The sequence below is a fragment of the Engystomops pustulosus genome, chromosome 3 (assembly GCF_040894005.1).
Source record: "Engystomops pustulosus chromosome 3, aEngPut4.maternal, whole genome shotgun sequence".
Taxonomy (NCBI): domain Eukaryota; kingdom Metazoa; phylum Chordata; class Amphibia; order Anura; family Leptodactylidae; genus Engystomops; species Engystomops pustulosus.
Window position 1 is genome coordinate 111,387,026 of NC_092413.1, and position 27,584 is coordinate 111,414,609.

Consider the following 27,584-nt stretch of genomic DNA (forward strand, 5'->3'; position numbering starts at 1 on the left):
ACTGTGCCTTTAAGATCCAGTCACAGACTGACATACAGCTGACACCCCATGCATGCCGTTTGCCGGCCCAGCATTAAGTGCCATAGCTCAGCGTAGGATATATCCACCGCTGAGCGTCATTGGGTTAAGCCTTTTTTATGGCCCGTTTTTATTTTTGTGTTTCTAATTTTTACTCTCCACCTTCAAAAATCTATAATCTTTTTTTATTTTTCTGTGTATAGAGTTTGTTTTCCACATAACAAATTTTAATTCATAGTAACTTTTATATTAGTTCTAGGAAATGTTAGATTTGTAACATTTTTGAATGAAAAAAAATATTGTACTATTTTAAGACCCCTCCCTCCCCAATGTTACTTTATCCCAAGGGAGTCTGATTGCTGATACCATATACTGTTATACTACTTGAAGGACTTTTGCTTCATTAACATAAAAATAAAGTTAGTTCTACAAGTCATCACAGCTCCTAATAAACATTGGGGCACATGTATCATAAGTTGGGCTGTTTCTTGGGACTTTTCTGATGGTCAGATGTATCTGAGTGGATTTTATTGATTCATTTGGCTTCTGCTCTTTAATGAATTTGTGACATTTTATAACAAAAGTAGCAAATAGTTTCCAAAAGTCACAATCAGTTCCAAGCTAATTTCTACACCTCAAAATAACAGAACACAACAACGATTGACAGTACTAACAATAACAGAGGTCACTTAAGACCTAATCATAAAGGTAACTCCACTATGCCAGAGTGGTCAGAGGTGGCCCTCACAATTATTGAATAAATACAAAAAAAATAGACAAAAAAAGGGAAATCCATGCCAATAATAATCTTATAAAATAGAGAAACTTTATTGATAACAAATTGATTCTTTAACCCCTTATCACCGACACTAGTTTTCAGCTCAATGACCAGACTCGATTTTTCAAATCTGCCCTGTCTCACGATAATTGGTTATAACTTCGGAACGCTTTAACATATCCTTGTGATTTTGAGAATGTTTTCTCGTGACACATTGTACTTCATGTTAGTTATAAAATTTAAGTGATAAGTTTTGCATTTCGTTCTGAAAATAAGTGAAAATTTGGCAAAAGTTTGTAAAAATTCTTCATTTTCCAAGTTTGAAATGTTCTGGTTTCCAGACAGGAAGTAAAACTACCCAAAAAGTTTGATAATTAACATTTACAGAATAACTGCTTTATGTTGGGATGATATTTTATGCTTCCGGTCATTTTTCTAGAATGTTATGAGGTGCAGAACTTTAGGTGCGATTTTTCTTATTTTCATGAAAATTGCCAAAATTCACATTTTGAGGGACAACTCAGCTTTCAAGTGACTTTGAGAGGCCTAAATAATAGTAAAACCCCATAAATTACCCCACTATAGAAAGTTCACCCCTCAACATATGTAAAACAACTTCTATTAAGTCTATTAACCATTTAAGTGTTTCACATGGGTTAAAAAATATGGACCTGCGATTTAGAAACTATAGAATTTTTTTGGAAAATACATTCATTTAGGCCAAACTGACAGTTTCAGAATAAATTAAATGATGAAACGCACTGCAACGCTTGATGCCCAATTCCTCCCGAGTTTACTGATACCCCATATGTGGTGGTAAACTTCTGTACGGGCGCACGGCCGAGCATAGAATGAATGGAGGCGCCATTCACACGACCTATAAATTTTTATTTATTTGGTAATGCAAACATTACATTTACATTATTATTTACGGGATGATATACAATGTATAGATAATTCATTTTGGGAGTCTAAAGCTTATTCATGAGATTTTATTAACTATTTCAAGGGGGACACAAACAAAATCATCAATTTTTATTTTGGATTGTTAGCATTTTTTTTCCCCCGCTCACCGTAATGTAAAAATAATATTTTATCTTTATTCTCTGGTTCACTACGATTGCGGTGTTACCTCATTTATATAGTTTTTCTTATTTTTGCTCAATTTTCCTGAGCAAAACCAATATTGGAGAAAATCGCATTGTTTTTACTATTGACAACTTTTCAGGGCCATAACTTCTGTATTTTTCTGTTGTCAGATCTGGTTGAGGGCTGTTTTTTTGCAAAAACAGTTGTTCTTTTCAGTCGTATCATATTAGGGAACGTAACTTTTTTTGATCACTTTTTAGAACATTTTTTGTGATGGTGTTTGATAAAACATTGTATATTATGTTTTTGGAGTTTTTTTTTACGTAGTTCACCGAGCGGGTTCAATATTGATTTAAATTTATTGTACAAATTAATACGGACGCGGTGATACCAAATATGTACGTGTTTTTGTGTTTTATTTACTTAATTTGCATTTTATGTGTTACTGGGGAGATTATGGGACTTTTATTTTATTTATTTAATTATATTATAAAAAGAAGGCAGAACCCGGCGGGGAGAAAAGCAGGAAGCCCTGGGTCACTCGTCGGGACCCGGGGCAGCGGCAGGAGGGATCGGATCCCCCGGTAAGCACACCGGGGGGGTCCGATCCATGGGGGACACACTTGCATGCCGCGGTCATGCTTAACCGCGGCGTGTAAGGGGTTAAACCCCCGGGATCGGTGTTTTTCCGATCCCGGGTGTTAGTGTCGGGTCTGGGCTGTGATATCACAGCCCGACACCGGCACCTGCAGGACCGCCGCCGTAGAAAGGCGTACGCGTCAGAAGAAGTACCCTTAATGACCGCCGTAAAAAGGCGATACAGCAGTCATTAAGGGGTTAAAATATACTAAAAAGTTCCAGGAGAGAAAATGCATGAACAACCCAGGTAAGGGTACACAGCTGTATATGGAGTAGTGCAAAGGGAGCACAGCTCCTAATGGCAGTAATGTGTACTGCACCACATAGCAAAAACTCATACCCAGACACAGAAGTTAAGCAAATGAATATTACAAATAAACATGCAGTTATTTGAAAAAAGCATCAGACCCAAACAAGGATAAAAATCTGGTGTTAGTACATTTTAAAGAATCAATTTGTTATCAATATAATTTCTACACCTGGTTAGGGGCAGTCATAGATTTGCACCACAATTCTTTTTAAAAAGTCGCAACTTTTACATCTGGAGTCAGATGATAATTCAGGGAACACTGCAGATTTTGAACGGAGACTGTTTTAGGCGCAAAAAAGTCACAAATGAGCACATGCACCATAAAAAGTCTTAGTTAAAGAAATAGGCAAGCCAAAAGTTTGATACATGTGCCCCATAGTGTTGTAACCACCATATCATTTAGAAATGATAAAGATTTAGAAATGAATAAAGATGAATGCAGATCAAAAGATTTCTTACAACTGCTAATGTCAAAAAGGATTTTTAGAACATAACATCATAGGCAGAGAGCATTGATAACCAGAAGTGGCTGTAATCCTATAAAAATGTAGTGCAAATGTCATATATCATAGCCCAACGTGAGCCACAAAACAAAATCACCATGCATAGGATGGTGAGCAAAGCTTGCTTGGAACCCCTCAATTAAACCATTAAAACGGGTTCCCAGCATCCTCTGACAAAGAAAATGACTGCACATGGATAACAATTTTTTTGGCAGACTGACTTCTGCAGAGGTTTGTGGTCTGTAGTCGCAGAAAATATGGTGCTTGCTCCAACGACTTCTGGTCAATGAAATTAAACAGACATGTTGTCTTTTTAAATGGCACAGGGCGCTAGGGGCCCTGGCATCAGCTCTCAACAGTGAATGCCACCATTCCGCAAAGCTATACAACTTGTCTCTACAAATAAAGCAAATTATCAAAAATCTTTCTGAAAAACAATGCTGGTGTAGCAAATGTAATGTCAAATAGATAGTATTACTAGCGGTGACAGCTTGGTGGCAGCAAAAGCTTACAGTCAGTAGCAGTATTTGAAGAATTTTCTGAGCTATACTGTGAAGCACCTGTAGAGTGCATGCTAGATCATGTGGACCAGTAAGGAAAAACCTTATTTATACAACATTAAAGATACTGTAGCTCTTTTTTGAAATGATCTTCTCATCTTCATCTTAGATGGATATACAGCCAGTGGAATTAGTATTGAGTAAGTCATCCATTTTCAAAGTTTATATATTTCTAAAGGTGCCAATAACAACCCATCCACTGGCAAAGAAATCAAATCATAGATGTCCATAGTCCATAAAGAAAGGTATGTGTAACAATGAAAAAAACGTATTGATAAAAAAAAACAGAGGTGAAAAAAAGCCATGGAAAGTTGTGACACCAGCTGAAATTTATCAGTTATTAGAAATCAATCCTGCCACTTAGGGTTATGTCACACGTGGCGTTTTTAACCCAATTTTAGGCATGCGTTTTTAGTCCGTTAAGAACCCAATGCATTTTGAAAACGCATCCGTTTTTGTCTGGTTTTTCCAATTATCTTAATTGAAAACGGATGCATTTTTCATGGGCTGAAAACGCATGACTAAAAACTTGTTCAAAACGCCACGTGTGACACCACCCTTAGTGAAAAATAATATCATTGACAAGGTGCCACACAAGAAACATTAAATGATTGGTATAACCAGTGAGCTGTTTTAAGACCTTAGCACCTGTATTGTTACAAAACCAACTCAGGGCACTGGTTACAGAGGAATGTAAACTACTCACCACTGTTGTGGCCATAATCTGGATGCAGAAAGAACTTAATTTAAATTCTTAGACTATTGTACAAATCAGCAGGTACAATTGAATACAATAAGTAATACACTCAAACATGACCTGTATGTACAGTACACTCACCTTGCATGCAGGACTGCACCTCACATGAGGTGATTTGATCCCCTCGCCTCGGGCGGCACCCCTTGCTGGATAAGGAGGGGCAGCATCTTGGGCGCTGATATTTCATGCAGCCATGACATGTAACTCTACAATATTGCTGATCACGATAAGACCTGGCTGCCTGGGACTGCAGGAGGAGAAGTGTGTGCGGAGGAGGGGGTCGCTGAGTTACAGGCAAAATCACAGTACAGAGTGAAGATCATTGATCATGTTTTCTGCTGTTGAATACAGCACAGTCAGTCAGTTACCTGTTGGACCGGCCTCTTCTGTGATCTCAAGCAGAGCCGTACTTGTAACAAGGTACATGTGTGGCAGTCATTGGGAAGAAGCTAGAACTCAGATAATAAGAATTGTTTGCCAAGTGTCTGGCACCTTGGAGTTGCTCTAGAATACCTGTTTCACTTTCCGCCAGTAGATGAGAGGAGCAGGGTTTCGTCAGACAGCAGTGCGTTACACAATAAGCTGTTGGAGCAGCAGGACACTGCATGCCCAATAGGTCAGTAGGCAAAATCAAAAAAGCAAGTCAGTGATGACATGAAGTGCTGAAGAACAAATCTCTGGCCAGGAGAGGAGTTATGACCCCTGCACAAATCTAGTTGCATTATGTGCTTGCTGGAATTCCGGTCCGTAAGCTCAGCAACCAGAACTGAAATGACGTGCAGAGTTGAGTTCCAGTTTCTGAAGTCCAGGATGGACGTTCCAGCAAACACACAATGTGAGTTTGATGCAAGTTGGATGCAATAAACTCGCTTGTGGGCAATAGGCCCAAGGCAGCCCCATCCTGCTGGAAAAACAGTCCCCATCCCTCTCATCTGTTGCTTTAGGACAATGATTCTGTACTAAAGTTAGAAGCTGCCCCAGTTGTAGGAATCCAGACAAATAGTAGGGCAGAAGGTGTAAAATGGCCAAGTTGTAATGGGATTAAAAGGCAGAATCACATGTTAGAATTTGGTAAAAAAAAATTGTTCGAAAATTGGAGTTATGCTTTAGGGTGATGCCACACATGGAGATTTTGGTCCGTTTTTAAGCAAGCGCTTTCAGTCTGTTAAAAAATGCATGTGTTTTAAAAACGCATCTGGTTTTGGCTGTTTTACATGCAATTGGCTGCTTACAACCTATTTATTAGGATAATTGGGAAAAATTGACAAAAATTGGTCAAAACGCATGTGTTTTTCAATAGACTGAAAACACATGCTTAAAAACGGACTGAAAACGCCATGTGTGGCATCACCCTTAATATTTGTTCAAAAACATCTTGTTCAAAAACAAGTCTGCAAAAAATTGAAGATTATTGTCTAGTCAAATGAGACCAAAATATCGCACCTGAGAATGGGCCAAAATCACATCTTAGGAATGTATAAGTGCTCTATGTGTTTACTTGTGATCTGTTACACATCAAAACCAATTAATAATGCCCAATTGTTCCATCGTCAGCCAAGTTAGTAAAAATAAAAATTACAGATTAAAAAAAAAAAAACACCACAAACTAAAATTATATAATGGGATTTATTGTGCAGCCATCAGTCAGCTGAAAATAACATTCTTACATAAATACATTCTTATCCATAAATATTTGGAAATAAGTATGGGCATGAAAATACTTTTGCATACAGGCAGTCCAGAGTTGCGGACAGGATGCAAGTCAGAACAGGTATATTAGTGTTACTCCACACAATGGGGCAGATTTACTTACCCGGTCCATTCGCGATCCAGTGGCGCGTTCTCTACGGTGGATTCGGGTCTTCCGGCACTTCACCAAGGCAGTTCCTCCGATGTCCACCAGGTGTTGCTGATGCGCTGAAGTCCGCCAAGGTCCGCCAGAGTTCACGACCCATTGCCGGGTGAAGGTAAGCGCGTGTCCAGGGACACTTTTTTTTTTTTAAAAATGCGGCGGTTTCTCCGAACCCGTCGGGTTTTCGTTCTGCCACGCCCCCCCATTTCCGTCTCATGCACACCGGCGTCGATGCGCCACAATCCGATCGCGTGCGCCAAAAACCTGGGGCAATTAAGGGAAAATCGGCGCAAATCGGAAGTATTCGGGTAACATGTCGGGAAAACGCGAATCGGGCCCTTAGTAAATGACCCCCAATGTTTTTTAATTGGATTTTCAAAATTGTGGCTGGCAATGGGAAGACAAATTACCAATGAAGCTTTATTGCAGACATCTTTGATAACTCTACAGCCTGGGAATAAGGTTCAGTAAATTATTAGCCTCCAGAGAGCATCACCAGAGGTCACAGAGGACAGAGAGGTCTGTCTTTAAGTCAGGTGTTCTTGTGTCGGGACCACCTGTATATGTTATATCAAATAATAGGTAGGTACAAATTCACTATCTGCGGTTTGTTTTCTTACAGATTCTGGTCTACATTAAACTGAAATGGAGCAGTTTATATAATTGTATTTTATGCTTGATTGAAAAAACAGTTTTAAGTACCTTTTACACAGGCTGATAATCTGCATGAGGCAAGTGCTTATTTGTCAGACAATCCTATATCCAGCTGTTGGAAACTGTAATGTGCTGCCTAAAATAATGATATCGTATGTGGCCAAATGTGACACAAATTGTTCCATAACATATAGTACAAAGAGTGCTGCATGTACATGAAACAAAACAGGGGCCTGTTTATTACCAGCCGAATATAGTAAAACAATCTTTATTTCTATGTAATCAAAATGAGCACTGTATACTACCATAGTTTTCCTTTTCTAATTCTGAAAAACTAATTTTCTTATTCCTTACCCATAATACGCAGCGGAGCATGCATAGCCTTTAAGACTCCATATAATTTCAAAGGCAAAGGCAATTTCTATAAGAAGAAATATTCCCCTTCCTAAACCACAACAGGTCAACAGCATCACTGTTAACTAGGAGCAGACTTCAGGGTCTAGTTTTCATATTGCTGGCTGTCTGCTATATATTACAGTATGAAGATTTATAGAAACCATATCAAAGTTATACTGGTGTTAAAGTAAAAGTCAAACATGTTATTTAAGAAATATACCATAGTAACAGAAAAAAGGCACCAAACGATACTTTAATATGGCCACACTTTATAAAATACCTTTGTTGATAGGTACCTAATTTTAACACAAAAAACTGTGAAATCCGATTGACTTGAGTATAAGCCTTGGGTGGGAAATGCATTGGTCATTGCCTCCCCAGTATATAGCCAACAAGCACATGTCCATAGACTTTTTTTCCACAGACTTGAGTGTAAGCCGAGTTAGGGTTTTACAGCACATTTATTGTGCTGAAAAACTCGGCTTATACTTGAGTATATACGGTAGGCCAGGAGTCAACTACATTTATTGTCATTCAGGGCCATATTGTCACACTGCTCAACTTTAAGAGGCAGTATCAGTAACCAGCACCCTAGATGCCCAATAGAGCACACAATGCCACCTCAGAAATGTATAAGTACAAAAATGAATATCACCCCAGCAACAAAATACTGCATTCAATGCAAACAATAATAGTGGAGACTTCAGAGCAGATTACTATGATATTGCAGGCCCGAGAGCAGACAGTAATAATAATGAAGAGATCCCCAGATTACAGCATACCCCCAGAGCAGAAAAAAAAATACTGGAGACTCACAGAGCTGAAAAGTACAAATACTGCAGACCCCCGGAGCAGAAAGTTACTGATACTGGAGACCACATAGCAGACAATGATACTTGAGACCCCCAAAGTATAAAACTACTAATACGGGAGGAACCACAAAGCAGACAAACACTGGACAAAACCCCAGAACAGACAATAAAAATGCTCTTCTTTCCCGGGTCCTCTTCTCTTCTGTGTCCTGTGCGGTGGTATGGGCGGGCATCAGGACCTACACCAGAGCTGTGCCAGGAAAGATAGAGAAACCCGGAGCAGTATAGTACAGCTGACAAGTACTTACTGCTCCTAGGTCCTCTACTGCTAACCTAGGCTGCTGTGCTCCTTGTCCTTACCCAGATGCATATAACCATTATCAGGACACAGAGTGACCTGAGAGAGGCCAAATCAGCTGCACTTATCGCTCCAGGGCCTCCTGCATCAATGAAAGCGTCCATTAGTTATGGAGTGCTCATTGGACTATTACTGTCAACAGGGTGTGGACCACAACTCATGGCTTGACAGGCTGCATGTGGCCTGTCGGTGCAGGTTGTGCACCTCTTTCAGGTTTTTAGTTAAGGTGAATGCGTGCTGCGCTTTATGTACATGCTCAGTAGTGAAGCTCCTCTGCAACAGATCAGAGGAATAAGGCACAGGGAAGGAGTGCCCACATTTATCACTGCTACAGTGACCAGGAAAAAAGGTCTACGGAGTCATAGAGATGGAGTCGGTGACTATTTAGGTGGAGCTGGAGTCGAAACTAGGGAACTTGAAGAGTTCACAGTCCTTAACTTGAGGCAATTCGGATAGTTTAAAAAGTCTAATACAATAAGATATTAAAAGAATTAAAAGGCATTGTGCTTTTACAACATTTACTGGCTTTGTTATGACTGATATTCAAAAGTTCAAAATTCCCATACTGGCTGCATGTATTTATAGGGCACCATGTTATGGTTGCAGTTTAATTTACTACCCTTTACATATAGTTCAGAAATTAGTAACGATGCATACCTTAACCTGCACATAGTAACATCATGCCACCTCGTAACATACAATAGAGAATTAACAGCCAGTAGGGTGACCCCACATGGTATAATGCTTTCTTCCTTTGAAACTCCACCCTTTATAATGGTACCCCTTCTGTGCACCACCCATAATGTAAAATGCCTGGTTCCTGTGCCCCCACCCCGGTGAATAATGCCTCCTAAAGTGAGCCCTTCCTTCCTGTAGCCCCCACTTATGTCTACTTTTATGTGACCCCCAACTTTTCAGTATCTCCCTCACTTCTTAGGCCCAGTCTATAATGCACTAATTGTGTAGCCCTTTCTTATATATTTTTTTATGTTGCCTTCTTGCTCCCCACCTATAAAAATCTAATGTCAATAAAAATAAATCAAATACTCACTTCTCCTGGTTCCACTGCAGCATCTCTGCTTCTGAGTGTGGCCATGAAGCAATTACATCCTAACATTGTGCCTGCCATACACTGTTCCCAGATTCACCATTGCATTCACCTCTGTGTCTGGATGCTCAAGACATATCTACCTCTGCCCAGGGCAGCCACTAGGAATTTTGTGGCCCCTCACTGGTAAATTTTGTGGGCCGCCCACAAATTATAATCTGGCCCTGTGTGCACAGTGAGTTCCCTGCACCTGGGAAGGGAGGAGGGTTTAGTGTGAGTGTGTTCAGGGGGCCTTTAGTCACAGAAACCCTCCTCCCTTCCCATGTGATGACCCTCCCTCCTGGGACTGTCCTGCTGGATCTGAAACGTTGGGAATTATGGTGTTGGGGAAAGCTAAAGCTGGCCTCTGCTGTAATAAGTGTGCTACTTTGCATATACGTAACAAATATTGATGCAATTTTTAGTGGTTAGAAAGGATATCGTCCTTCTCTGAAGATTGGAAGTTTTTCCCAATGTCCACTGCCTGATTTGCAAAGTACAACCTCTCTCTGCTAAAGGAGTTACACAGAAAGTTGTGTTCTTGTGCATTTAGGAAGTTTCAATAGCCTTTAAGATTTCTATCTCCATCTTTTCATTTTGTTAAAATCCCAATAACATGACTATTAGATATTCAAGAAATATTCAAGAAATTTACTTTTCTTATTCCTGACATATTTTAAATTTTTTTTTTACTATAATAGAAAAAAGTATATCAGCCCATAGTGTAGAATGCTACTGTTTTTAAGGCTTGCAAAGAGGCAGCGAACTGGAAGTAATAATATATACAATCAATAATTACAAGGATTAATTACATTAACAATTACATGTATTAGTGGATAAACATAAAATCAGGAATTTCACCTTGCACAGCCAATTCCCTTGTTTGTGTGGTGAGAAGAAATCACAGAATGTAAGAATGTTTGGTTGGATGTTTTAATACAATGTGTAGATTTCTAATCTACATTGTCACCATGTGCAGCACCCATTTCAGTTACCACTTCTACCTTTGGCAGTTAACCCCGGCCACTAGGGACAGGAAAGTTCAGCACTGTGGCATATTCCCAGTAAAATGAAGATACGGTAACTATAATAAATATATTGCAGCACTGGTTCTCTTTAGAGATGAGCTCCCAATGATTGTACACCATGAAGAACCTACATAACCACCTTTTAGTTGTTTTTTTTTACAGATATTCTGTAAGAAAAGGTATAGAATTCATTGCCAGCTTGTACATTATAACACCGACCACCCTGGTACACAGAATGACACAATAATAATATGCATATAAATAAATATTTGGCTAATAACTGATAAAAGTGGCCATTACATATAAATTAAATAGCTTGGATGTACATCCTTCTATAAGAAATGTTAAAAGATTTTTGTAAAATAGAGGTCCTGAGAATGGTATGTAGTCCCTGTGTGGAGGGGCACATCAGAGGTAATGTTACTTCCCATAAAGTGATGTAGTGTATTATTTACATGGTTTGGCACTAATACAGATTTCGGTCTCCATCTCTCCAGTATTGGTCTGTCTGCATTTCTGTAAGACGGGATAAAGTGCGCTGAAATGCAAAGACTTCCTCTTCACCAGTGAACATAGACAATTCTGCAGATGAATCCTAGGGTGAACAAGCACAGAAACAAAATCATCAGATAAGTTTATGATCAACCATAGAGGAGCGCAGACAGCTGTAACCACACTGTTAATCACTTTTGGACCTTTTGATCACTTTTTGTTCAAATTTATATGCGTTGTGAAAATGGGCTATTTTCTGTTACGCGGTTTACCACCAGTAATAACCACTGTAATGTTTTGATGGAGCGGGCATTTTGGGATATGGTGATATTTAACATGTGTATGTGTGTTAATAGGAAAGGAGGGTGATTTGAATTTTGTTCAGATTTGTCTTTTTAATATATTTCTAGACCTTAAATGTTTGATTACTTATACAAGATACTGCAATACTAAAGTATTGCAGTATATTGTAAATTCACTGGATCTGTAAAAGAGCCTGCTGACGGCAGGCCCCTTAACAGATCCTGCTACGACAGCCATGGGACCCACACTGAATCAGTGCCCACCGATAAATCAATGCCGATGAATTAATGCGGATGGCAGCCGGATCTAAGATGGCAGTGTCCATGTGACTCAATCACTTAAAGTGTAACCGTCATTTTAAAAAACTTTTGATATATTGTAGGGCAGGTAATTTTAAGCCCTTTTGCAATTGGATTAGTTACCCGAATCTTGCTCCTTCCTCTTGTATTCTGCAGACTTCCCCTGATGGCAGTGACTGCTCAGATAGCTGTTACTATGGACATTCCGTCTTCATAAAGGAAGAGAGACTATGCAGGAGGAGACACGGCCCCATCTCTCTCCCTGCAATCAGCTGATTACCTCATGGCTCACTGCCCAAGCACTCAGTCATGTGCAGGGAGAAGCCCTCACTAATGTAATAACCAAGCACCTAAACTCATATCTCTCCTCAGCTTTCCCTACACTTGTGTATAAACAAATAATCCACACAGACAGAAACTGCAACCTCTCCTCCCCCCATCACCTCTCACAAGAAGGTGGCAGGAGACTCTCTCAAAGTCTGCAAGCTGTGCCCACATGTGCTGTGCTGGAGTGTTACTTAGATAGTTAGGAGATAGCTAGGAATCAGATATGAGATAGATAGATAGATAGATACATACATACATATATATACACACAGATAGATAGATAGATACATAGATAGATATGAGATAGATAGATGGATAAATATGAGATAGAGAATAGATAGATACATAGATAGATACATAGATAGATGGGAGATAAATAGGAGATAGATAGATAGATATTAGATAGATACATAGATATGAGATAGATATGAGATGGATAGATATGTGATAGATAGATATGAGATGGATAGATATGTGATAGATAGATATGAGATAGATAGATAGATAGATAGATAGATAGATAGATAGGAGATGGATAGATATGAGATGGATAGATAGATGATAGATAGATAGATAGATAGATAGATAGATAGATAGATAGATATGGTGCTCGTGATGAGGTGACAGGAGGCAGGCATCGCCCCTCTATCTTACTGATTGTATTTTTTTGAGAGCTGTAAACCATGGTTGCCATGGGCCAAAAAAGATACTAAATGAGGACCGAGAGGGAAAAAAGTTTAAGGAATGATTCCCAGGGACACCTGGAGCAGAATTATGTATTTTAGGTTTTTTTTGTTCAGAATGACGGTTACACTTTAAGTGCCGCCATCGCGTTTGGGGGCAGCAGTTAGAGTGGTGGCGGACCTATGGCACGGGTGCCAGAGATGGCACTTGGAGCCCTTTCTGCGGACACTCAGGCCATCGTCCAAGGACAGAGTTCACCAAATACTGAGTCTTCCTGCAGTCCCAGGCAACTTAAGAGATGCTTTAAAATAGCGCCTAGAGCAGTGACTCTATATTGGCTGTTTGGAACTGGAGGGAAAGTAAGAAGGTATTGACTCAACTACATTACCTTTGGAGGTTGTCCTGCTAGACCCACCATTCCTCCTGTACAGAGAGGCCCTGGAGAGAAGCTACAATGGTAGTTTGAATTTGCCTTCCTTCTGTTAACTTTATTGGTGCCTTTAGGAGGCAGATACAATTGAAAGATGTGGAAGAACAGGTAGCAATAAGTTACTGCATGAAATTCCATGCTGGCACTTCACAGTAAATAAGTGGATTTTGGTTGTAGTTTGGGCACTCTGTCTGTAAAAGGTTCGCCATCACTGAGTTAGAGGGTTACCACACAGATCGCATTATGCAGTTGAACCCCATGGCTGACATGCACTGTTTATGGAGTGTGCTCAGCCCATAAACCCACTCTATACATCCTTGACATGTGATGTTTTCCTTTTTACGGCAGAGAACACTCATTGATGACAGAAATAGATGAATCGGTTTCTAGAAGAAAGAAATCTTGGACAACTCCATCACCAATTGTAAAAGCACCAGTGTAAATATGATAAATATTGCATGTGGTCAACTGCTTAGCATCCACCTACTTGACTAATTTCAAGATCATCAAGGAGTATTCTAGATTCCACATCCACAGAATCTTGAAGCTTTTGCATAAACAAACTTTGTAGAGGTGTCTCTGCAGAGCAAACAACACGCACCTAATAAAATAAACAAAATTATTTTTTAATTAGATAATAACTTTTCAATAAATTGGAAAATTAAAAATGCATACAAGAAACTTTATAATACTATATCTTAAAGGGTTTGGCTGAAAGCATAAAAATATTCAATGGGCCCATGTGTACAACGAAGTTCTGGTGGTGAACCAGAGATGAGTAAATTATGTGGTTATGACTGAGGAGGCTTGCAGACAGTGATGGCCATCGGCCGAGAGCCAGCAGAACCCAGGATGTCACAGGAAGTCCTGAGTCCTGATGCCAGCAGGTCATGTGATCTGCCCCTCCTGTTGGCCTTACTAAAACTTTACGTGGGTAAATACTATATGGGTAACCCTATTAGCGGCTTGAACTTACCCTAGAAATGTTTTGTAACAGTGGCCAACTGCAAAGTAGAGGCCTCCCAAAGGACTAGCTTTAGTGCCTATGTATTTTCTCATCTTACTTGCATGATAACAATACCCTGGATATAGCACTGAATAAAGAAAGAGATTGTGACCCTTCTGTGAGCAGAAAACAAGGGAACATCTGCAACTGGCCACACTGGTGCCACACAGAGCGGTCTTTAATCCCACTTCATGTTATTAGGCTTTTTGAGAGTCATGTTTGATGTTAAAGGGAACCTGTCACCACATGTTTCACAAATGCAGCTAGTGACAAGTTCCCATAGAACCCTATTGACTAACTACCGGCAGATAACGGTCCAGCTAGGTGGCTGTAGTGTGCTTTCTGGAGAATAGAAAGAAAATCCTGGGCATTGGCATTTCATTTAATTCATTCCCCATATGTAAACATTTCTTCAATTGCATGTTATTCAAAAAAGTGTACCTGTGTGAAGATAATTTCCCATAAACTTACCCATGTTAATAATTAATAATAATTTCTTTATTTATATAGCACAGACAGATTATGCGGCGCTGCACCAAGCTTGCCAAATTGGTCCCTGTCCCCAATGGCGCTCACAATCTAATCAACCTTCCAGTGTGTTTTGGAGTGTGGGTGGAAACTGGAGGACCCGGGGGAAACCCATGCAAACACGGAGAGAACATACAAACTCTTTGCAGATGTTGACTTGGATGGGACTGGCCCTTGGATGGGAAACCAGATTATTGTCTTTGGATACGAACACCGCTGACAGAATGATTGCACAAAGAAACAAATAGTTTTTGCACATGGAATGTTCAGGAGTTACTGTATGTCTCACAGTAATGAGCGCTAAATCTAGGTGGTCAGGAAGGGCTTAATCCCTTTTTCGTTTTTATTTTTCCATGTAAAGAGCCGTGTGAGGGTTTGTTTTCTGCACTTCATAGTGACTTTATTTAATATTCCATTGCTGTGTACTGGGGGAAAAAAATTCCAAATGCAATTAAAATGTTGAAAAATTGCATTTGTGCCGAATTCTTGTGGGCTTGGATTTTAAGTTGTTTTGCACCGCAAATGACATGTCTACTTCATTTTTTCGGTCGGTGCAAACAAGGGGGATAACAAATTTGTATAGGTTTTATAATGTTTTCAAATGAAGAAAAACTTGGCACTCCTTATATTTTTTGTGAAATCAGGAATTCTTATTTTATTTTTAGTTCCAATGTGATCGATAAAAGCAATCCAATAACAATTTATGCAACGTTTCGGTCTTAATTCAGACCTTCATCAGGCACGGATTGCTAGGTATAGGAGCAGATATAGAGGAGAGGCGCAGTACTATGACTGCTGCAGCGCTGGGAGTAGTGTGCAGAGCGGGGTCTCCCGCTAGAGGAAAGTGGCATCAAAAAGTACGTATAGCACCTACTGTTGCTTAGTTTCCTATTATCGTCATATTCAACGCGAGACCTCCGCGTTGCTAGGTTGGTTACTAGGTTACCACACGCTTCCTTCACTGCAAGCCTGACATTCCATTCTTCTAGTATATCCCGTGTGGTCACGTTACCGGGAGCCGGGATTTACTTCCGGACCACTTTACAATACAAACCTTGTTCCTCTTACGGTTGCTTAATTACCCCGCAAGTTTTTTAAACATTATATTAAATTAAAAATACAGACTGCTTTTATAAGTTAATAGTTTATTCTTAATAATATACATCTGGTGTTTTATTACTTCTTTCTATATTTTATTTTGGGAGTGTGTCCCTGTGACATAACAAAGCCCATCTGTTCCCGATCTTTTTTTTTGGATTGTTTAGTGTATATATGTGACATATAACATGCATTATTATGCCTGATGAAGGCTCATGAACTGAGCCGAAACGCGTTGCCTTTTAAACCACAACAAACCCGAAGAATTTTTATTGCCCCTGGCTATCAGGAATTGTCTTTTTTGAGCACCAGAATCCCTCCACACTGCTCCTTCGGGTCTCTTCCATGGTCACTCTGCGATCCTGCATCTGGAACAGGATACGCTACATTGCTTACTACTACAAGGCGCTCATAGCAGTTCCAAAAGGTGAGGATTATTCTAACCTAGCTGCTAGTTTTTGTTAAACATATTACACGAGGCCAGCGCTTCTTTGTCTCCTTATTTTTTCATGTACCTCCTGGTCCTCAGAGAATTCCTTTTATGACTAGAGGCACGTACAGCCCTTTATTAAGTTACTTCCCAATTGGGCCATACAGAAGTTGTCCAACAAAATTATTATTATCCCCCTGCTATGGAGATCCCCAGATCCCCATCAAAGACACAATGGGTAAATACGAGATGTTCCATAATACTTGGCTCCCCAGCTCACCTTTCGCTTTTGCAGCTGCACTGCTGAAAGGACACCTGTCCTCAGGTCTCTGTCACTAGTCCTGTCACCACTACCTGTTGGAAAAGCTAACAAGGATTCTGTTCCAGCCCTTATCAAGTCAATTCATACACTAATCATTGTAAAATAATATTTTCTTTATTATGTAAATGACGCCCGGCACATGGGGAGAGGCAGTGATGTCATCAGTTACCCCTCCCAACCCCTCTCCCTGCTCATTTCTGTGTGTAATGTATAGTAAAGCATTTCTAGTGTCTGTGCTTTATCTGCTGACATGTTGTACTCCCAATCACACTGGTGAGAGACACAGACATCAGCTACATATGAATCTGACATGTTCTGCTATAACATGGGTGCATGGAGCTGTTGTATCTCTCCTATACACACTCAGGCTGCAGGCCACCAGCAAGCACATGGAGGAGATATTACACCATTATAACTCACTTTATTTATACAGGCTGTCAGTCATGTGTATAGGAGTATCTCATTCACATAGGCTGCAGGGGACGGGGCCGCCAGCACCAGGAAGCACATGGAGGAGCCATTACACCATTATACCTCACATCATTATACAGGCTGTCAGTCATGTGTATAGGAGTATCTCATACACACAGGCTGCAGGGGGCGCCAGCACCAGGAAGCACATGGAGGAGCCATTACATCATTGTTTCTCACATCATTATACAGGTTGTCAGTCATTTGTATAGGATTATCTCATACACACAGGCTGCAGGGGACGTGGCCTCCAGCACCAGGAAGAACATAGAGAAGTCATTATACCATTATAGCTCACATCATTATACAGGCTGTTAGACAAGCACTGGAATCATGGCTGTACCTCCCACTTATGAATAAGCTGGACTACTGAATATGATAATGATTCATTGGACATCTCAGGTCATTTGCATACAGCTTTAGTACCTGATTGTTAAGTTTACAGGCATGTAGAAGGACAATGTATGTATAGGGGCAATGCTTTCTAATGGCAGTTTATAAAAATAAATGTCTTTTCAGGGGTTAATTTGCCTGACGGGTTCTCTTTAAGTCTCTCATCCCCACCTCCAGCACATTCTATGTGTATATTTGTGGATTCACTTTGACCCCAGTGATGTAATGTAATGTTGTAAAAGTCTCATACTGTGCACTTTTTCCATGCTACATGTGACGTGTGTAACCATTTTATTCTCTTGGTTATGTAAGCATATCCAATCACCACAACAATTATCAATGTATGTATTATTCAGTGCTTTATAAATAGATGCTGCTTTAAAATTCCACTTTTGTTATGTTTTCTTTGTCAGGCACAAGGTTAAATAACATTTCAACATCTGTACTATTTCAGGATAACCAATATGACACAGAAATCAGTGTACAATTACAACAAAGAAGATGGAAGAATCCTAAGAATGGTGGGAGAAGTTTTCAGTGACACACAAGAGCAGCCAGAAATACCAAAGCTGATTATTATGTGAAGCCAATTTGTTTGGAAGGGCAGAAGAGCGCATACGCTATTAAGCAGAGTTGAAAAAGTATTAATTTCCCTTGAATACCCCCTTTAGATGTAATGACACCAGCAAGTCTCTTGGGGTATGTTGCCAACATCTTTGCACATCTAGAGGCAGGAATTTTTGATAACTCCTCTTTGCAACATACGTATTTAGGGTGGACTTGGGAGTAAGGGGACAAGATTTTGCAGGGCTGGCAAAGGGGTCGGCCACTTTATGATATTCTTTTAATTGTATATAGGGGAACATATCAAGCAACTTATCAATATACACTCACCGGCCACTTTATTAGGTACACCATGCTAGTAACAGGTTGGACCCCTTTTTGCCTTCAGAACTGCCTCAATTCTTCGTCGCATAGATTCAACAAGGTGCTGGAAGCATTCCTCAGAGATTTTGGTCCATATTGACATGATGGCATCACACAGTTGCCGCAGATTTGTCGGCTGCACATCCATGATGCGAATCTCCCGTTCCACCACATCCCAAAGATGCTCTATTGGATTGAGATCTGGTGACTGTGGAGGCCATTTGAGTACAGTGAACTCATTGTCATGTTCAAGAAACCAGTCTGAGATGATTCCAGCTTTATGACATGGCGCATTATCCTGCTGAAAGTAGCCATCAGATGTTGGGTACATTGTGGTCATAAAGGGTTGGACATGGTCAGCAACAATACTCAGGTAGGCTGTGGTGTTGCAACGATGCTCAATTGGTACCAAGGGGCCGCCCAAAGAGTGCCAAGAAAATATTGCCCACACCATGACACCACCACCACTAGCCTAAACCGTTGATACAAGGCAGGATGGATCCATGCTTTCATGTTGTTGACGCCAAATTCGGACCCTACCATCCGAATGTCGTAGCAGAAATCGAGACTCATCAGACCAGGCAACGTTTTTCCAATCTTCTACTGTCCAATTTCGATGAGCTTGTGCAAATTGTAGCCTCAGTTTCCTGTTCTTAGCTGAAAGGAGTGGCACCCGGTGTGGTCTTCTGCTGCTGTAGCCCATCTGCCTCAAAGTTCGACATACTGTGCGTTCAGAGATGCTCTTCTGCCTACCTTGGTTGTAACGGGTGGCGATTTGAGTCACTGTTGCCTTTCTATCAGCTCGAACCAGTCTGCCCATTTTCCTCTGACCTCTGGCATCAACAAGGCATTTCCGCCCACAGAACTGCCGCTCACTGTTTTTTCTTAGAGATGGTTGTGCGTGAAAATCCCAGTAGATCAGCAGTTTCTGAAATACTCAGACCAGCCCTTCTGGCACCAACAACCATGCCACGTTCAAAGGCACTCAAATCACCTTTCTTCCCCATACTGATGCTCAGGTTTGAACTGCAGGAGATTGTCTTGACCATGTCTACATGCCTAAATGCACTGAGTTGCCGCCATGTGATTGGCTGATTAGAAATTAAGTGTTAACGAGCAGTTGGGCAGGTGTACCTAAGAAAGTGGCCGGTGATTGTATAAGGTTCTATACCATTTTCATTAAAGGGGTATTCCGGGAATATGAACGTCTCATACAAAAACCCATAGTGCTAAAAATAAATGAATGTAACAAAACTTAATGTCATTAGTCACAAAATGAAGCTTAAATAGTTTGATTTTATGACTCACAAAATTTTATGGCCTCTCTAAAGTTATCACCAAGATGGCTGCCGCTGCAAACAACAAGTCCCAAGATCCTTTAGCTCTCAGTAACTCCTCCTCCCTCTTATGCTCTGCTCCCAGTAATCATCTAACAGGTTTTCTTGCTCCATTACCATAGTAATGATGTATAACTGCCATCAACAAAACACCGGCCATACTGGATGCAGTGCAAACAACCGACTACATAGTCGTGATCACATGTACTGCCCAGGCAGAGGGAGGACATGTGATGTGGACATGTAACCAGTGGCCATCTTCTGTCCTGTGTCTGCTCTGCAACGGAACGCGCGGAGTAAATTAACAGACTGATTAAAGGGCCAGTAGCATTTTAATTCTTCATTACAGTGCATGTCATCAGTATTTTAATGCTAACGGGAGCAAAATTTTAAATAACAACTAATTACATATAAGCTAATATTTTAAGTACCCATTTGTATATGAATTATGCTGATTCCTGGAATACCCCTTTAAGTCATAGCCCTCCTCCAGAAATGCCTCCTTCTGTCCAAAAAAAGGCAGGAGATGGAGGGTCATGTGACCATACATTCCAATGAGCACTCACTCCTCTACAGCGTCCTGTGAGCTATCTGTGCAGTGATCTCCTTTCCCTGTTACACAGCTTGTCATTGCAATGTCAAGGACAGCTATTATGAGAACCTGTATGCACCTCTGCCTGGACAGAGGACACTGCATTGCTTCTGCTTTGATAAGCAGAGGAAGGAGAAGCAACTAAACAGTGAGAGGAGTAGAACATCCCATGGCTGCAGGACTGATCAAACCTGAAGCTGGAGAAGTGCGGTGCAGTGCCTGCTTCCTCCCTGCACACAGCTTCTCATAAGAGCCCCCTGTGACATGACAGTGACAGGCTGTGTCACAGATTGCTCACAGGATGCTGAAGAGGAGTACCTGCTCATAAGAGTGCATGCTCACATGACCATCATATGGGAGGGAACAGTAGGCTGTTGAGCAGGAATACATTTCTGAAGGAGGGCTATGGCTTCTGATTTCATGATGATGGTGCAGAACCTTATCTGAATATATAATGGTAAGTAGTTTAATATCATGTCCCCGATATAAAATAAAAAATAACAAATACTTGCCAACCCTTTTAAGTAAAACTGTCATAAATGACATTTTAGGAGATTCCCACTTAAGGATTATGCACAAAGTGATTTATGCTTTAATTCTGTCTCTGAACTAATTTCTTTTAAACAGAAGAAGTGTAACAGGCCTAGCATGGATCTTTTTATCTCCGTGGAGATGGGAATTGGTGCAGAAGTTTTGTTAGATATACAATGTTATCCTAAAACAACCATTGCAATGTATTTTAGAGGCTACAATTAACTGCTTCCCAAGACTGTTCCACAATATATGTTAGATAGGAAAGCAGTGTCTCCTGCAGTGGTCCTCTTACTATTCTTATGATATCTGCAGAAACATAAATTCAGTTGTTTGACCGTTTTTTCATTTGATTGTTTTTTCATTTCCATTTTTCACTCCCCACCTTCAAAAATCTATAACTTTATTATTTTTACACGTAAAGAGCTTTGTGACAGCTTGTTTTCTGCATAATAAATTTCACATCATAGCGATGATAATATGTAATATTATCTAATATGTAATATTCCATGCTGTGTATTGGGAAGCAGGGAAAAAACTTTTTTATTTTTACTTTTTTCAGACCCCCTGGGGTACTTTAACCCTAGGTTGTCTGATCAATCCTGCCATACTACAGCAGTAGTAAATATGGGGATTTTCTACCTCAATTCATTAGTATGTGCAAATCGCTCATTCTAATGAATCGGTTAAGAAGAGACAGCCTCAGGTCTTCGGAAGACCCGAGGCTGTCATGGTGACCGATCGTCTCTCCCCGATGGGGAGCGACTATCGTCCCCAAGCGTCGCCATCTTTTTGAAGCCCTTGGCAGCTTTCCCGGCAGCGATCGAAGGGATGAAACCCGCAATATGCTGCAAAAGTTTACTGGCTATGGAAAGGGCTCAGCCCGTGAACCCTCTTCATGTACCCGCACCCGATGCGCACCGTACTATTACGACGCGTGTCGGCAAGTGGTTAAAATTCTTTGACAGTATGCACCTCTAAAGAATATATACATTATTGGGCCATTCACATTAATATAATGGCACTTGTTGGAACTGGGTAAGCTGAAAGTAGGCTAAGAGGTAGAGCAGGAACAGCTATGGTGGTTGTGGGTGACACACCAGCTTTATAGAGTATGTTATTGTTTTCTTTTTTGGGGGGTTAGTTCTTGTTTGTTAGATGGCTTTCTATTTCCACTTAATGTTTTGTTATGCATGTTTGTGTGAACAGAAGATCCATAAAATGAAAAATAAAAACAAACTTTTCTGCTGCCCGGCCATAAATGTAGTTTGAAAACTACAATATACAGTATTTTTCGGACTATAAGGTGCACCGGATTATAAGGCGCACCATCAGTAAATGCCTGCTAAAATGTCTAGATTCATATATAAGGCGCACGGCATTATAAGACGCATCTGATTATAAAGATGAATGACCAGCAGGTGGCAGACATGTGCACAGTTCTAGGCAGCTGTTGTCTGTAAGTACGCATCATACATAAGGCGCATTGGACTATAAGGCCCACCTTTGATTTCTGAGAAAATAAAAGGATTTTTTTGTGCGCCTTATAGCCCGAAAAATACGGTACATGGCAGGCATGGCCCATTTATTCCTAAAAGACTAACATTGAGGCTCTCTCAGGAATACAAAGAGGTACCATTAAAGGGGTATTTTCATTTCAGCAAATAAATATATATTGTTTATATAATCAAATATTATATCATTTTCAAATATACGTTCTGTATCAATTCCCCAGGGTTTTCAAGATCTCTGCTTGCTGTCATTCAATAGGAAGTTTCTATGTCGACTTCCATGTGACAATGGTCACACAGCTGCGCGGCTCTTCATAGATCACAGAGAGTAATCAGAGATGTGTGTTATAACGAGACTTGCACCTGTGTGACAATGGACGATTACGGTTATACCTCATTTATATAGTTTTTCTCACTGAGTAAAACCAATATTGGAGAAAATCGCATTGTTTTTACTATCAACAAATTTTTAAATGTGCTGAAAAACCTCACCTCGGCTTATACACGAGTCAACTAAAAAAAAAAAAAAAAAAGAGTAAAAAAAAATAATAATAATACTCACCCTCCGGTGTCCGGATCCTCGGCGGCAGCTCCCGATTCTCGGCAGCGGCTCCGCTCCTCTCTTCTTTCTTCACTGGCGGCTCCCGGTCCCTTTGCTTACTTCGCTAGCCGGCAGTCGCGTCCCTGCGATCTGCCGATGGGCGCACACTAAGATGCGGCGCTGTCGCCGCTGATGTCGTCATCGGCGGCGACACTGCCGCATCATAGAGTGCGCCCGTAAGCAAAGAGACCGGGAGCCGCCAGTGAAGAAAGAAGAGAGGAGCTGCCACCGAGGTTCGGATGCCGCCGCCAGGACCGGGAGCCACCGCCGAGGACCGGGAGCCGTGCCAAGCATCAAAGGTGAGTATCGTTGGAGGGTGAGTATTAAGTTTGTTTTTTTTATTCACTTGGCATACTGGGGGCAGGCTGTATACTACTATTGGGGCAGGCTGTATACTACTATTGGGGCAGGCTGTATACTACTATTGGGGCAGGCTGTATACTACTATTGGGGCAGGCTGTATACTACTATTGGGGCAGGCTGTATACTACTATTCGGGCAGGCTGTATACTACTATTGGGGCAGGCTGTATACTACTATTGGGGCAGGCTGTATACTACTTGGGGGCAGGCTGGCTGTATACTACTTGGGGGCAGGCTGGCTGTATACTACAGGGGGCAGGCTGGCTGTATACTACAGGGGGCAGGCTGGCTGTATACTACAGGGGGCAGGCTGGCTGTATACTACAGGGGGCAGGCTGGCTGTATACTACAGGGGGCAGGCTGGCTGTATACTACAGGGGGCAGGCTGGCTGTATACTACAGGGGGCAGGCTGGCTGTATACTACAGGGGGCAGGCTGGCTGTATACTACACCCTCGGCTTATACTCGAGTCAATAGGTTTTTCCAGTTTTTGGTGGTAAAATTAGGGGTCTCGGCTTATACTCGGGCCAGCTCATACTCGAGTATATACGGTAGATTTATTGTACAGATTAATACGGACTTGTATTGCAGTGTGCAATGTAAGAAATAACATTTCACATATGTCTGCTTTACATTTTCATAATTTTTGAAGTGTCCGGATAGTTTATTTTGATGTCACGAAGCTTACATTTTCAGAATTTACTGTTTTGGGGATAATTACTGTTTTGAATGAAATTTAACATATTTAACATCATGAAAACAAGGGGTCCATCGGACTCCTCACCGCTCCATCAAACTAATGGAGCAGACGGCCGAGCATGACCATTCTGCTCCATGAATCTCTATGGAGCTTACGGAAATTGCCTCACATCAATTCTGTACTGGATTTTTACAATTTTTTTTTGTGTTCACCATATTGTCTAATAATCAAGTTATCTTTATTCTATGTGTCAATACGATTACGAGGATACCGTACTAGAATATTATTTCTTATGTTTTACTAAATTTGACAAATAAAACCCTAATGTGCGAAAAAAATCATTGTTCATCGCCGTCTTCCAAGTGGCATAACATTTTTACTTTTTTGGCTACGGAGCTGGTTGATGGCTTTTTTTTTTTGCGGAACATTGTAACTTTGCAACAGTATCATTCGGGAGTACAGATTTTTTTTTGATCACTTTTTAATAGGTAAAAATTCAAAATTTTTGCCAGGTTTTTAATAGTTTATCTTTACAGCGTTCATCGCGCGGGTTCAATAATTATCTAATTTTATTCTACGGGTTGTTACGGATGGGGTGATACTATATATGTGAGGTTTGTGTTATGACTTACACTTTTTTGTGCATTATATGTCACTTTATATGTTATGGGGCTAATTTATTTTTTATTGAATGACTTTTTTTTTTATTTATTTTTAACTTTTTTATTAGTTCCGCCAGGGGACCTGAACAATCATCTGATTGCTTGTTCATGATAATGTATTGCAGGGTATTAGCTGTGTCAGCCTAAGCATGTGCATAGGCTGACACTGTGCCTTTAAGATGATGATGGAGTGATCTTAAAGATGTGCCTTTAAGATCAGTCCTGATCGGACCTCAGGGCTGCCATAGGAACGATTGGCACGGGGGGTGGGGGGATTTACCTCATACCATTCTAATACACCATCACTAAATTTATGCAAGAAGCATTCCTTACTATCCTATCTAGTGCCTGCCGTAAAGACACAAATCAGAAAAGGTGCTAGTACCGTTCCCTGTGGTACCCCAGTGCTGCAGTACAGTGTATCTGAAAATGAGCTCCCAATGAAGCTTCATATAAAATGACAGCAAGCAGAGATCTACAAAAACCATGAGGAAATGATGCAGAACGCAAGTGATTTTTAAACAATAAAGATCATTCTAACCCTCTTACTTTACTTAACAATTTTACTCAGTTTTTTTTTTTTTTTTACTGTTTTAGCTCCTATAACTCAGAGTGTGGGTGGGGGCTCTCTAAGCAGACACTTCATGATTCATTCATGATCTATCAGATGTGTGATGACAATGTGCTTAGATTATCAGGGTACAGGGTTTATATACACTTTTATTTAACTTCTGAACATTCTATTAGTATCTGACACATAGAAAAAGAGGGAGGAGACAGATCAGGGATGATGAGGTCCATGAGATGGATATAAAACACAATGAAACTCTCGGCTCTGCTAATTTACCTATAACATAGAGTCCAGTAGCTAGTAGAGTAAGTCTCTGCACACTGCTTGCCGACAGGAAGTGCCTGTGTCTGTGCTGGTTTTGTAATGCAAGTGGGAGGGGCAGGAGGCAGAGTGCACTGCAGTGTGCAGACAAGAGAAAATATTGATGAGAAGAATCCGACAATAATTAGAAGATTTACGGTCAAATTCTGGGGCAACCAAAATTGTAAACACCAGGACTGATAGACAGGTTGAAGTGCTGTATTTTTGTTAATAACTGCGAATTAGAGAATGTGTTATTTTGCTATTCTAAGTAAATTTAATAATCTTGTCTTCATGCGAATACCCCTTTAAGTGAGAACAAACACTGGTGAACAGAAGATTTATAAACAGTAAATAACATCTAATACCTTACCTTGTGATCATAGAAGGCATCTATGAGAGTAATGAACCTACGGGCCTGAGACCGCTTTGCTACATTCAGCTGCGGGATTTGTCGAATAAAAACTGTGTCAAAGGCCTTGCACATCTCCAGATAATCACTGGCACCCAGTGGCTACAATGTAAAAAAGACAGACATCTACACATCAACAAATAAAATAATTATGTAAATAGAATGACAACTTTAAATACATTTTGGCTAATTTTTGTAAATGAATAGCATGGAATTAGAAATCAGAGGGTATAGCTCGATATTCTGGAGCTCAATGAAAAGCAATATAATACTGCCCCCCCCCCAACAGGTAGAGATAGTTCAGATTCCACACCAGACAATAAACACAGCACGACAAACATGTTAATGCCCATTATTCAGTTTATTTGTCAATGCCTCCTACAAGCAATAATCTTTTTTTATCTTTTTGTCCCTATAACTGAATTGGGTCTTGTTTTTTTGTAGGCTGCTGAGCGACACCATCAAGACCCTGCAATCGCAGTTCTTTGACCACTTTTTCTAAGGGGCCGCATTGCCAAGAGGGCCCCCCGCCATTGGTCTCTCTCTGCTAGAGGCAGTACAGGAATCCCCTGAGGATCAGAATATTGAGTTATCTCTCTGCAGCACCTAAATAAGCTGTCTTTCATCTCGCACTCTCTTCCTAGGCTCCTCATGCACATATAATGTCTAACTGATAGGTGGGACGAAGAGAAAGGGTGAGGGAAATGTGACTCTCCACACTTTGCCTCTAGCTCCTACTGAATCGAAGATCCCTTTTTCTGCTGAGCTGAAAGTGTACAGTGGAAATACACTGCTCAAAATAAAGGGAACACTTACTAAAGTGGTTCTTATGCTTTCTGGCTGCCATTTTGGTACATTTTAAATGTTGGTGATGCTTTCACATTTGTGGTAGCATGAGATGGACTTGGCAACCCACACAAGTGGCTCAGGTTTAATTACTATGTGCTTAAAGGGTTTAAAATCTTCCACAGTGTACTTTTGAAAATGTGGTGGATTCATAGGGGGATTTTAAAGATTTATATTTCAAACTTTTTTTTTTTAAATCTCAAAAATGTTTACATTTTGGGAAAAAATGTAAATCTCCATTTGATGTGTAAGCTGTCTACATTATATATAAATAAAAGGAATTTGAAATAATTTACGATCAGTCTCAAAAGTAGAATTTCAAATTTCTCAAAAAAATTGTCAAATTCTAGTTTAAAAAAAATTAACGCAAAACATATCAACCATGTTACATACATAAATTTTTGCATATGTATGTACATGTAATGGTGTCTACAGGGGCATCATGTGAGTGTCCCTTCCACATGCGTCATGTAATTCAGCTGCACATTGTTCAGTGCGGCACAGCTGCATGTAATGCTGTGCCAACGCTAACAGGACAGATATTCAGAATTAGTGCTAATTCAGCGAGTAACAGGACCAGGGGCACACCTGCCATGAGGCGAGTTGAG

General features: G+C 40.5%; 1 protein-coding gene and 1 long non-coding RNA gene across 2 annotated transcripts in view; one reads left to right on the forward strand and one right to left on the reverse strand.

Moving 5' to 3' along the window:
- Positions 1-6,261: 6,261 nt before the first annotated feature.
- Positions 6,262-27,584, reverse strand: part of AFG1L (AFG1 like ATPase) — a 114,861-nt gene continuing 93,538 nt past the window's right edge. Inside the window, exons 11-13 of the mRNA XM_072141834.1 lie at positions 26,092-26,232; positions 13,864-13,977; positions 6,262-11,436 (exon numbers count right to left, since the gene is read on the reverse strand). Of these exons, the coding sequence (XP_071997935.1) occupies positions 11,308-11,436; positions 13,864-13,977; positions 26,092-26,232 (384 nt within the window). The 3' untranslated portion in view covers positions 6,262-11,307. The remainder of the gene's footprint in view (positions 11,437-13,863; positions 13,978-26,091; positions 26,233-27,584) is intronic.
- Positions 13,726-18,351, forward strand: LOC140121792 (uncharacterized). Its single transcript, XR_011854184.1, has 3 exons — positions 13,726-13,800; positions 16,315-16,435; positions 18,079-18,351. It is a non-coding gene; the product is annotated as an uncharacterized lncRNA (long non-coding RNA).